Below are 14,236 nucleotides of genomic sequence, written 5' to 3' on the forward strand. Positions count from 1 at the left end.
GCCTCTTCCATTCCCACTTTATTTCTTCTTACTAATCCCATAGAAAAGCTTAAAAGCTTCATGCTGTGAGAAAAAAATGAAAGGAAGAAATAACAACAAACAAACAAGCTGAAAATCAAGAGCAGGAGAGGTGATGTTGGCATCAGCAGCCATCCTTTCATTTATCCTCTCATTAGCTCACGTCACGCCGACATACCTGATGAAATCCACAGCGTGTGTTTGTGTGAAATTTCACAAGAGGACGGTCTCTGCACTCCTGTAACCTCCTTTCCCTGACACTGGTTATATTAAACTGCTGACATTAAGAACGGTCACATGTCCCATAGCTGGAATAAAACTAACAGGGGTGAAAATAGCCTCCCTGGGTTGCCTTTCATATCGAGAACTAAATAAAGACGTCTCGTTCCGACGGTTTCTTGCTGCGCTGCTGGGCTAAAAGATTTGGTGAGATTTTAAATACAAAAAACAAACATGTACAACAAGTGCATGTACTGTAGGGTGAGCATTTTGGTGTGGAGAAGCGCGTTTTCTTGTTGTTGTATTTAAGTCTACATGTTTTAAAGAGCACCTTGAATTTCTTCCTTGAAAATCTTCCTTCCATTTTATTTTTCAGACTCTTTCTTTCATTTACCCCTCCTCCCTCTTTCCCCATCCCTCTCTTTCCTACCCACTGCTGGCAAGTTGTTTCTCTGTGTTGCTCTATGGTTGCTATGGTGAGGCCAGCCGGTGCATGTGTGTGCATGCACGTGTATGATGTTGTGTGTGGGTAAACCCGAGCCTGAGGGGGAGGGGCAGAGACTCAAGGTCACACACACACAAACACACACACACATTGGCCCCTGGCCTCGAAACGTGGACCCGTTTGTGCTTACTGGACACAGTGAAAGCTCTGTTCACTCATGTAATGTTTACACAACTTATGCCTGTGTGTGTATTTGTGTGTGTGTGTGAGAGAGAGAGAGAAAGAGAGAGAGACAAGAATAAATACGGGTATATAGTCAGAGTGCACTCGGACCCAGGAGCCTGGGCAGTTGTTTAAATAAGGTCAGTACACGTCTCTATCTCCCTGTCAGAGTAAAAGCCGAAACTAAAACTCACACAAACACAAAGACATAAACACACATATACACTACAGAGCTGCTGCTCACTCCAGTACTGTCTGCCTCAGATCCACATCAGATACAGCCTCAGGCTACTGTACATCAAAAGCCACACACACACACACACACACACACACACACACACACACACACACACACACACACACACACACACACACACACACACACACATTAGGGTATAAAGCCACCAGGGCTGCTATTCCGGAAAAAAACAATTACAGCAGACCTTTATCTTTAATAACTACAAAAACACTTAGCATGCCACCATGACTTCATCAAGTCTAAACACTTCGGATCAGCACAGAAAATCAGTCACAATGAGGTCTGAGGGTCATCAAGATTCTGATGTTTTTTCTACTTTGTGCAAAACAATAAAGCTACTATCCAAGTGAGACGCGCACTGTAATATTCCAGATTAAACACAATTACGCTCTGGGCAGCATCTGTGACATGCTGTATATTACAATAGACTATTATTTTAAGTTCAATGTATTCATACTTTGTTTTTACGAAATGAAGAACATGATTAAACATGCACTAGGATAACACCCGGCACTACAAAACCAAAAAGAACGCGTCCCATTCAGTGAGTCAATGAGCCGTACAGTTCTGTTTTAACTGTAGCACTTCTTTTGACAATCTTTCTCCATCATCTGCTTGTTACAAGATCAAAAACAGAGACGCAAAGCCATTGTAAGCATCTGTTCTGCAAGTCTGTTCTCACACTGTGAGCAGCAGGCCAGGAGGAAGACCCAGGACATCATAAGGGACAGCTCATATGTTCACCAGCAGTTGCTACGTGAACCGCGAGAGCACCGTTCATTCCGGAGGCTGACCAAAACAATCAAAGAGGAGATCACTCTGACAACGTCTTCAACATCATTTGGAATTTATTACTATTGTTTTTAGCTGCTTATTACTATAAATAAGGCTCGACAATAAGCAGTGCCTGATGGCCGTGAGCAAGTGTGAGCGATGCTTAGGACATTTGAAAGAAATGTGACTTGACTGTTTGGGATTTTTTTTATTTGCACGTGTTTTGGACATTGCCAATTTAAATATTTAAGCACAAGTGATCCCAATGAGCTACTCTCAGGCTTTTTGAGAAGCTTTACATGTGTGCACTTCTGAAGCTGCACTGGGAAAGCCACATCTAATGCTTTAGACAGCGATCAATTACACACAATGATTCAAAAAGCACGCAAATAAAAAGTACAAAAAAACAACAAGTTTTGCTGTGGAATCCAGAAATGTCTAAACATAATTTTACCAACTCAACGAAGCAACACATTTAGATTTTAATACTTCTATCTAATGTGGTCATATTGAGACAATTGACTAAAAAGTGTTGTGATGAGCTGTGTCCTGACGCATTAACTCTTTACACATAAAAAGCAGAGAATGTGTAGTATCAGTTTGATCCATTGCTTTTGCATTTGATGACAACACACATAATTCAGGATAAAAGGTTGTTGTTCTTTGTTGGTAAGGATGTACCGGTATGTGTTAAAAAATATTCAAATGTTAATATTTATATATATTTATCTTACAAAAGTTTAGACAGCATAAAACCTTCATAAAAACATAGTCTGTTATGTCTTAAATAAATGTAAATAGTTCTGAAATGAAACAAATATAATAAAAATACATATAATCCCTGCATAAGGTCTTATAGTGACAGGACCCCATATAAACCGGGTAGCTGCACAAATAAACTTGCCTTTTTAATTGTTAATCAAACAATAACTGACACAGAAAAAAAACAACTAGCCACACACTTAAGGTGACTGATTAACTTTTGTATCTTAATAAGGATCTATCTAAATTTAATTTATACAGTGAAGACTGTTGAATTATATTTATTTGTGCTATTGCTCATAATTTAATTATTTCTTCTTATTTTATTAAAGGTATAGTGGAAGATTTTCTTTTTCCGGGTGGATCATCTAGACCAGTGGTTCCCAAACTTTTTCAGCGTGTGGCCCCCCTTGTGTACGGCGCATTCCTTTGCGGCCCCTCAAAGAAAATTTGTGACAAAAACTGTTCTAAAACTCAACATTTTAATTAAAAAATTATAATTATACAAAAAAGTAGTGCTTTTGGTTAGTAGCCTTATTTCTTTAGGTTTAATTACACAGAATTCATGATAAATTAATGTATTTCATAAAATGTCATAAAACTGGGGCCACCTGGCACCATCTCCCGGCCCCCCTGGGCCCCCAGTTTGAAAACCACTGATCTAGACTATTGGTCACCCCAGTTGTCGATCATTCTGATGATATGTTGACGCAAGGCTGTCGTACGTGCTCGTCCCTAGGTTCGCTTTCTGCACATGCGCACTTTCAGTGTTTTTTCAAAATGTCTGAGGGTCGCAAGAGAAAAAGTGTCTATGAATTGTATGACAAGAAGAGAAAGGTCTCTGAAGAAAGAAACAAGACAAGAGTGTTTTTGGGAGACTATTTCACATGCTGGGGTGCGCTACTATAAAAGCACAGGTTGAGCTTCCCACGCAAAGTTTCTACTCGACAGGTAAAGTTTCTCATGCTGTTTGTCATGAGAACTCCATTTAAAATCACTGCTCACAGTTTGCAAATCTCACAGTGGCACAAATATAAACATTGGCTGTGTCTCAATCAGCTCCCTTGTTCAGTAGTCTGGGCACTAGGGCTGGGTATTGTTAGGAATTTCACAATTGGATTCGATTCTTGAGGCTTGGATTCGATTCATAGGATTTGATGAATCGATATTGAATTGAGAAACAAATAATTGCAATGCATTGATGAATCGACATTTTTACCCAGCCCTACTGGGCACTGATCAGGGACTCATTTTAATGTCTCAATTGCATAATCCTTACAGTGCAATAAGGCATTCATTCCCTAAAATTCCCACAATGAAACACAAAAACCAGTCAGCATTGACGGTCCCTATGTTCCCTTACTGGAAATGACGTGACATTTTATGAAGCTCTCCAACCGAAAATTGTGCGAGCCAGCTCAATAAACTGCATGAAATCGAAATGCATTTGTTTTAGTTTTAAAATAAACACACATCGCTAGACAGGAAAGGACCACAATCTTCTTAATATTTAAATGTGCCCTTCAAATTTATGCACAGATATGTAAGAGAATAATGAAAGCATTTTTCACAATATACTTTAACAAGTGTTTAAAAATCAAGTCAGAGAGATGTTGGTTGTTGATGAATAACAGCTGTGAATTATCACAACGCACTTAAGCAGCTTCATCACAGGAAAATAAGTGAACAGTGTTCCAATGTGAAATGAGATAGGGTCCCGAACCTGCATACACGGTATACTGATTCACCACCGCGGGAGCCCTTCAGACACATCCATTATAAACTTGTGAGCCATGTACGTGTCAAATAGAAACTAAATGGCTTCACTTTGCAAAGCATGATATGATATTACTTAACACTGCATGTTAGTCTGCTTTTTATGTTGCATTTCTAATTTTGAAAGTAAAAATTCTACTTCACTTGTTTTGAAAGTTGGCTTTAGCCCCTCTTAAAGGGTATTACCCCCTACCTTTTTTCGGTAACTAACAGCAAGCCACAGATGCTTTCGACAAAGATTAAGCTGCACCTAACCTAGAATATATTTTTTAACATCTCTCTTTTAAAAACATCCTAATTTATTTTTCACCTTGTGTTGAACACACTGAGCCATTTAATCCACGTACGAGTCACTTTCTCTAACAATAAAATACATGAACAGATCCTACGGCAAATAAACACACATACACACATTTAGAAAGTTTATGCCAGATGGGCTCAGAACGTGCATGTCTCCCAGCAACAACAACAGGTGTACTGAGAGAGAGAGGCCGGAGCAAGGTTTGTAGGGCATTGCCTTGCTCGCAGATCTCCGTTCTGTGAATAAGCCCAGTCCAAACACTAGCAGTAAACACTGTCACATTGTTTTGCTGGTGTTTGTCTGGCTACTGTACACTTCAAACCTCAGTCTTCTGTTATGGCAGCTTGACTTACAATCCACTGACACATACACACGTTCCTCGTATTTTTATCGTATGCTTTCTCTCTCTCACATCTTATGTATTACCTGGAGTGGTGAAGTGCTGGTGTGTGTGTGTGTGTGTGTGTTTCTAGTTGTAAGAATAGGTTGTTTATGCCCCTTTCATTACAAATTCCATGACCTTCCCTCAACTCAACCTTATGACCTTGCTGTGTTTGATCCACCATGCGCTTAACTGACCCATTCTTTATTATACACACAAACATTACGCAGTTAAAGAAAGTGTAGACACTGTGCCAACTGGGGCAGATTCTTTTGCTCTAGGATGAAGATTGGTACACTTCAACAAATAACAGCAAATAAGCTGCAGGTGAACAAGACAAATGCATCCAGTCACAACACCCCCATGCACACTCTCACACACTTGCTCGCTTTTACTCAAGCAAACACACGTTTTTCGCATGTAACGCTCTGTCTGCGGGATCACTATAAGACAAACCACCTACGGACCACCCACAAACTGTCTGATACACACTGCCCACAAAAATACCATCTTAAAAACAATAAGATCAAATCTGATTGGCTGGCTTTATGCAATTTAGGCAGCCATGTGCAGACTTTTATCAACCCACCACGAAACAAGTTGCAATAAAATGTAGTTTAAATTAAAAGTACTAAAGTAGTCAATGAATTTACTGAAACTGAGGCTGAAAATTTGAAAAAAACTATTCAGGAGTTTCAGATGCCTAGTAGAGTAAATAAATAAGTAGCGTAAAGAGTTATCTTTATTTCAGATCTATCCACTAAATGTCAAAAGTAAAGCATTTAACTGTTTTAGCAAACAAGCATGTGGGATAAGTATCATTTCTCCATCATGAACACATGCAGAACAGCTGAAACACAACCAGCCACAGTGCGCGTTTATGATTACTTAACTTGACAATGTGTAAGGTCATGTAAATGTGTAAAGTGATTTTCTTTCATCAGGGAAAGCCTTACACAGCATTAGCAAAAAACGATTGACACAGGTAGTTTCTTGCTCTTCATTACCCCGATTTCAGGTCACATGTAAACGGCTTAACCGGCTTGAGGTATTTCTCACTAAGTGTACAAATACAAACCCCGCCTCAGTCAATATCACAAATACAAACGCCACCTCAGTCAATATCAATATTCGACCCCAATTTTATCCCATTGCATGTACTAGATAAAAAAAGAGAGATAATACACGTCCATAAAAAATGACCTCTTCGTGTGATTCTTTCTCACAGAGTTACATAGTTACAGACACATAAAAACACCTGACATACAGGTGTATGAGTCTCGGCTAATTGGCAGCGTTAAGTGCTGCTGACGGCATTATGGCTCGATGAGTCTGTTCTCTGTCTCTTAGATCCAGTCACCGCAGAGAGCCCCACTCCCGGGACAGATGGAGTCTGTGGTGTCGCCCACTGACGTCACTAACAACAGATACTCCACAGTAGCAGCTTAGGGCTCCAGCAGCACTAGCTCCAGGAAGCATCATGGGAAACATTATGGTAAACAGCTGTTAGCTAAAAGATCTGAAGGTTTGGAAGATTTTATGTGCACAGATTTTTCCAAATTGAATTAGGTGGTTGCAGCTATCGAAAAATTAAAGTAGTCAAAATGAGTGCAACCAAAGTGAACAACGCAGCTAAATCTAGCATTTGAAATATTTTGGGGCTGCAAAAATTCACATTGTGTGAAGATCACATACTCATAAGCTGCGTACGAATTAAATAGCTGCATCCTCCGAAGGCTGCATTCCAAGACCGACTGTCACCGCAGTGCGACTAAAGGTTAGTAAGGTCGGTCCAATTTGAAGGCTCCTCAAAATGCAGCCTTAAATGCGTCATTCTTTCCTCAGGCTAAAACAGCATAAGTAGTAAAACAGTTACAAAAGGATCTTTTTTAAAATATGCACGTTTAACCATTGCGCGCCTGTATCGACTGGATATTCAAATTGGGACACAAATTTAGACTGGTCAGCTGATTCTTCTTGCTGCAATCATGGGATAGCAGTACTTTGGCTGAACCTTTATTTCTGTACCCAAGTCAACTACTGTATGTACACTCCTGTCTATGTCTACAGCAATATCCAGGTTTTCTAGCTAAGTATTTTTATGTAGATTGGTTAGTGTGTGTAATGCAGAGCAGACATCATTGATGCAAGGCAATTATGCATCCTCAGTCATAGTGTGAGGGGAAGTGGGGCCACAATGTTAAAGAGTTAGTCATTAATACTCTGAAGTTATAAAAAGAAGGCACGCTTACACAACATTGGTTCTCATGGTTTGATGCATGAAAGATTGGGAAAAACTCAAAGCGAACTAGACTTAAAAAATATTTTTTGGAAATGACAACACATTTTTTTCCTGAATCTTATAACATTTTTTCCATAATTGACCATGAAGCAACATTTATTCTGTTAATATGCAGAAATATATAGATTTTTAAATAAAACATCTGACATATTTATTTTAATTAGTTTACTAAAATCAAGCATCTGACTAAGCATATTAATAAGGATTTTTTTAGAACATCAACACCTGTCTCTTAAAAATAAAACTCACTCTGACAAACCATACTGAAATTAAAACAAGTTGCTTCCAGTTCATAAGAGGATTTTAAAAAATATTTTTCACAAAGAGAAATTAAAATTAAAAATTAAATTAGAATATTTTACAAAAAAAATATATCAATAAACTTTTATAGATTTTATATAATATTTTTATAAATATGGCAACATTCCTTTATAATATGTGCATACAAATATTTTTTACATATAAGCTTCTGAAAAAAAAAACATCTTATTAAAAAACTTCCTAGTAACCATCTAATGCTTTTCATGTTTTTGTGTACTTAATGATTGAGCATAAAACATCTTTGATATGAAACTTTTGGCTCTATTCTGAAGTTTTACATTTTACCTATTTCTTAGAAAAACGAATTTAAGCAGAATAAACACTTGACAAACACAGAAAACCTCAGTCTACGGTGTTTTTTAAAAAATGACAATTTTCAGCTAAAATTATCCACAAATGTTAATTACACAGCATATTAGCTGTAAAAAGAAATGTAAAAAAAATCTAAAGATTCATATTAAATTATAATGATTTCATTATATTTCATTTTTATTCAGTATAATTATAATTTTTGTCTCTGTTGTATGACTTTATTTTTTGCAATTCAGTAAATTTCACTTCCTGCCATTCTAATTCAACATCCTGTGGTTTTGTTTCTAAGAACAATTCTTGTATTTTATATGCATATTTAAATATATCATGGATCACCATAACAACCTTTACATAATCAGCTATCTAAACAAATATTATATATAAATATAAAACACCAGTTAAAATTCCAGTGTAATCTAATAATGCACTGATTAACATTATTATTATTAACAATAATAAAAATTCAATAATTGATTATTATAATTATTGAACAATATAATGTACTACTTTTAATTCTACAGTACTATAGCACAGTGTGCACATTTAAAAACATGCCAACCACAAACAAATAACAGACTACAATAGAGAGATTTGTATCACTCCAACATTTGGAATACTTTAATAAAATTGTGGATAGTGCTGCTGATGTGATTTGCTGAGATAATTTTCATATTCCTGGCTATGTAGTGGAATAGTTGAAGTCCAAAAAACCCACAAATGCTAATCAAGAACCATTGATCAGGCAAGACAAAATAGACACTATAAAGCCAGTCACAAAAACTGATAACATAGGTAACCTTAAGGTCTTAAACAAAAATGATGGCCAATGAATGCCTCCCCAGATGCTACGCTGAGTGATGTGGCAGAAGTTGCAGTACACTGTCAAAAATAAGCTGTCACTGGGGCAGTTCACTTTAAAAAAGGTCCTAATATGTACCATTTAGGTACAAATATGTATCTTTGAACACCAATATGCACTCTTTGGGTGCAAAGGTGTACCTTTTTGAAAGGGTACTGTCCCAGTGACAACTTTTGTACCTTTATTTCTGAGAGTGTAATTGTGATTGTCTACTGGACCATTCAAAGCCAAAGGTTACGATTTAGAGGAAAGGCCTTTTCTTCCTTACCTGTATATTGATCTCGGTTTCAAAGTTGTGCATGTGCTTCATTACGGTCTCCACAAAAGAGGCCACTGCCTCCAAGACCATGAAATATTTATCAACAAGCTCTTTCTCTCTCAGGCTCTATAAGAGAACTAGACTCAGCAGAGTGCCAGGTAAGCTTACCTATCTGATCAGGACAACCACATGATACAGCAACACACTAATTGGGCTTCATTTTACATAAATGATGGCATCACCATCACTGAAGCACACAGGTAACCCACTGGGGCAAGTTGCACAGAAGCAGTCAGTACCATATAAATCTTTAATCAGATTGCTACACTGTTTACTTAGACCTAGCTGACGCCATAACACTCGTTCAACCAGTAAAAAGAATTTTTACGACCAGTAATGAGGTTACTAGGCCACACGGCAGACTCTTTCTGTGTGGTCTTTCGTCAAGTTTTGCTTCCTGTGAAGGAACGTGTGGCCTTATGCTCCGTTCCTGCTTTTTGTGGCCAGCATAATAGGTACTGAGAAATCAAGGCCATAAAAATTTCAACTATAAGCTAAACCAAGTTAAACATCTTGTACCATCAGGGTAGTACTGTAAAACAAGCATGTTTGGTCAAGTATATAGAAACACAGGCAGTACTATTAGTAGAAGGGCCTGCTCACCTTGACAATAGGGTGTCCACCGGAAGTAGCTTTTATGGCCCCTCGGCTACCTTCGGTCTCATAATGGGCTCTGTGATGAGCTTTTGGGTGAACTTCGATCTTTAGCTCGTACTGTCCATACTGACTTGGCAAGGGCCAGTCCAGAGGAGGCAGAGATGATGCCCTGTGTGTAAACCAGAAACAACATAAACAGAGAGCAAATACACAGTGCATAGTGAAAAGCACAGAATTGTGAAGCGCTGTCATTTTATTTAGAAATGTAGATCCTAGATTACCTTGTTGTACCTTACCTTAAGACAAAGATGTTAAAATTGCGAAAAACAACTATGCATCCGCTCAGACAGGATAATACAGGCCAAATTTTAGGTGAACTATACTTCAGTGTCACATCTGATCGGTTTTATTTTCTTAATTTTTTAAAGCTTCCTCTACTTTTCCTGGAGGTGACATATACATGCCCTGCTGTCACAGTGACATGAACAGTATCACCAGGAGAAACCTGAGATAGTTGAATCTGAGACCTTTGTCACCTTGTGGCCTAAGTCTGACAACATCCAATTGCTTTATTTGGTGGCTTTGTATGCTTACCTTACAGGGCAAATGAATGCACAGAACATTTGTACAAAATTAACCTTGGCTCATTAATATTAATTAGTATTACGTTAAGCATAAGTATTATGTGACGTAACGTCAACAATTAATCCTTGCTAAAAGCCAGAAAATTAATACCATAGTATAGTGATTCTATACTATGGGGGGCCCTTAGATGATGCCAGGGGGACCCTAGTTTGATGCAATTTTTAAAAAAATACATGATTTTATCATAAAGTCTTTGTAATTAAACCTAAAAAAATAAGGGTACTATCCAACAGCACTACATTGTATAATTTAATATGTTTTGTTTCATTCAAATTTTAAGTTTTGGAATGGCTTATATGTCTTTCAATTTCTTTTAAGGTGGCACAAAGGGAGGCACCACACACATGATAGCCACACAACATTCACTGCCTGTACATTTGTTTAGTTAACTACAGAAGCAACCGAATGTTAGAGGCGTCGGCTTGTTCTTAAAATATTATGTTACTTTGCTTACTGGCTGGTAACTTTATTAGGAATAGGAACTGCAACATAATACATGGTACAATATGAACTTTAAATAAGGAGGCTAATCTGAATCTAGCTGATGTAGATTAAATGACGTGACCAAATCAAATATAAAAACATCTACCAGCGAAAGATCTATCTTAAAGGTCCCGTTCTTTCTGTGTTTTTGAAGCTTTGACATGTGTTCATGTTTCACGTGTAAAAAAAAACGCTGTATTTTTCACACAATTGACTTATTTCTATAGCACTGTTTTCACTGTCCTCAAAACAGGATGATGTCTTCCTTGTTCTATGAAGTCCCTCCTTCAGAAATAAGTATCGAGTTCTGATTGTGTAGTTTGTTTAGCGTGTTGTGATTAGATAGCAGCTTAGCTTGCCATTAGCTTAGCTTGGCGACTGACGTATTCCTGTGGGTGGAGTTTTGTCAGAAAACTGTTCTACTGAAGTCATTAAAGCACGAAGTAGAGGGCTGTAGTCCAAACCTGACGTTCGCTGTAGGCTTTGCAAGGCGAATTCTGTTATAGAAAACATATCGCCTGGCAGTGAACTTTGAGCTTTATCATTTTACAGGTATTATTTGAAGAGTTTGGTTCCAAAACGCGATAAACGCCATTTTTAAAAAAAATGGGTTACTGCCAAAATCAGTATTATATCAGGTCAGTAGTTATAAGTAAATTCTTAATTTTACGCAAAATCCAATATCCGCCGTGTTATTCTGTCATCTTTTCTCCCTTTTTTCCCAAAATGCGACAAACGCCACTCCTGCTTGTTTACAGAACGCAATAAATCCATTTCTGATATTACAGCGGACCATTCACACAATGTAAACAAACAATGGCGGACGCGCTGAGTCCACGGAGTCCTAGTTTTCCTCATCTACTTTGTACTTCGTGATCAACAAACAAAACAAAATAATACTTTAATTGCATTGCTAAACCTGTGATGGTTTTCTGTGATGGGAAAGAAACGTAAGCCATCAGCATCTATTATTTCCTGAGAGGCACTCGGGAGACGGGTGCTTGTTCTCCCGACAGCATCAAGCTTCTCTAATGCTAACACATTGACCCCAGAGGATCTTATGAAAAACTTTACATTATTTTACTCAAAGTCAACGAAAATCGAGCAGGACCAAAAACATTTTACAGCTGATCTCTGTGAAAGACGTTAAGCGAGGACGTCAAGTAACCGCAATGACAGTGATCTTAATATGACAAAGTAAGTGTTTTGATTAATGACATTAATGTTTATATTTTTAATTAGTGTGTACAACTAGTCAACTAAATGAATATAACATGGCAAAGATGAATGCACATTTATATAGGCTATTGATTCAATAGATATATAGCATTTTGAATAAAAACTTGTCATGGATTTATTGCATTTTGTGGAAAAAATTATCCGTTTTTATAATAAATCTTTGAAAATCAAGTTATGGATTTGAATTTTTTATGTTTTTATAACCTAAAGATGCTATGTGAAAGTTTGTAACAGAAAATAGTTGTTTTCATCTTGTCACTTTCTTGGTATAGAAAACACGTTTTTACCAAAATTTGTCAAAATGGATTTATTGCGTTTTGGAACCAAACTCTTCATTTATGCTATTATAGCAACATTACACACTAACTAGAGTTTAAAACATGAGATCAGAAAGAACATGACCTTTAAAATTTACTATCAGACATTTATTTAGGATACCTAGTTTTATCTCCCAAACTTCATGGGTTGGAATAGATCTTACATGTAGCCACCAAAACACAATTATGAACACAAAATGCATTTACATTATTTGGACAATGTGCCTTTATGTTTTCCTGACATTATTTTTCTCAGCGCCGTTGTGTTGTAACTAGCCATTTCGTCACATTCCGTTTGAATTTTCCCGCCCACCACCCCACTCGCAGGTCTCCACCCACCAGGTAGCTAGAAAGCACAGAGCAGTCACTTCGCTGATACCCTCTATGCTGTTATCATGTCTCACGGAAATAACAGCGCTATTTGGATATTACGGATTATACTCCCGCCTACTTTTTTAAAAACAAAGTTTAAACGCGTGTTTATTGGAACCTAAAAAGTAATATACAGTGTGTAACGATGCAAATAGTCATCAGATTGTAGGCGAGAAGACGTTCATGCAAAATCTAATGTAAGACTATGTATCTATATTTCATGGATTATACGCATCTGTGGACAAAAATGGTCATTGGATTTTATTGGACTTTCATGGATCATTCACACATCTGAAACAGACTTGATTCGCGATCGTTATGTCAAACACAAAAGGTTTTCTGTCACAAAATACTACATTTACGATGCTAGAGCATCTGTATCTCAAAACAGAGACCATACATTGATGCTAATCCCTTAAATTATACCTTTTAAATGTATAGTAACGTGAATAATTGTTTGTAATGTAGACCGTAGCCTATATAGATACTTTTTTGCAGGCTAGATAGTTTACAGCGTGGTTACGAAAGTAAAAAAAAAAATGTAACGGCTTTATTTTACAATTCTACATGAACTAAGTAATAGTGCTTTGCCAAACTAAGTGTTTTGCCAAACTAACTGAAACCGAGCCTTACCGACCCGGCTTTTCTGACGAGGCTTACGTACCCCCCCCCAAGTCTCTTATAACTTTACGGTCCGGACCTCCCGCTAGCTTATAGCAATTAGCACGCGGTCCACAAGCAGTATACATCCCCCGCCGGGTCTAAATTTCTGTCATTAGCGAATATAATGCGTTTGAAAAAGTTTTATAACGGGAATATGTTAGCATTGTCCAGGGAAAACGAGTGTATTGTTGAGACTGCGTCATCACAATTTACTCTGGAATCATTGTGTGTCATGGGTTTCTTATCCTGGAGTATACTTATTAGTGATACTTTTTTGCTTGATTGGTCTGTTGGCAACATAAACCGTTAATAATAATAATAATATATAAAATAATAACACAGTATGGTCTGTACTGCTCACGATACCACTGAGCACGCGCACATGACGTTAGTAGTGGGGCGTGATCAAAGGAGCAGCAGCTCATAAATATGTAATACCACCTCAAAACGGCACAATCTGAAATGCACGGAAACAGAGGCTACTAGAGATAGGTAACAATCTTTTCCTACAGAAGCTATTTCAAGCAAACAACTTTTGAAACATGTTTTATGGAACTCATACACCTATTTAACTTGTGAAAAAGCAGTCATAATATGGGCACTTTAAAACCATTGCGATTATTGCTTAGCTTGACATCCCAGTAAAATC

At 37.4% G+C, this 14,236-nt stretch overlaps 1 protein-coding gene across 2 annotated transcripts in view; it reads right to left on the reverse strand.

The window, feature by feature from the left end:
* Positions 1-14,236, reverse strand: part of nfatc3a (nuclear factor of activated T cells 3a) — an 82,725-nt gene that overhangs the window by 40,294 nt on the left and 28,195 nt on the right. For both annotated transcript variants that reach the window (XM_055205203.2, XM_055205208.2), the window contains exon 3: positions 9,875-10,037. In XM_055205203.2, the coding sequence (XP_055061178.2) occupies positions 9,875-10,037 (163 nt within the window). The remainder of the gene's footprint in view (positions 1-9,874; positions 10,038-14,236) is intronic.

This window comes from Misgurnus anguillicaudatus, chromosome 21 (assembly GCF_027580225.2).
Source record: "Misgurnus anguillicaudatus chromosome 21, ASM2758022v2, whole genome shotgun sequence".
Taxonomy (NCBI): domain Eukaryota; kingdom Metazoa; phylum Chordata; class Actinopteri; order Cypriniformes; family Cobitidae; genus Misgurnus; species Misgurnus anguillicaudatus.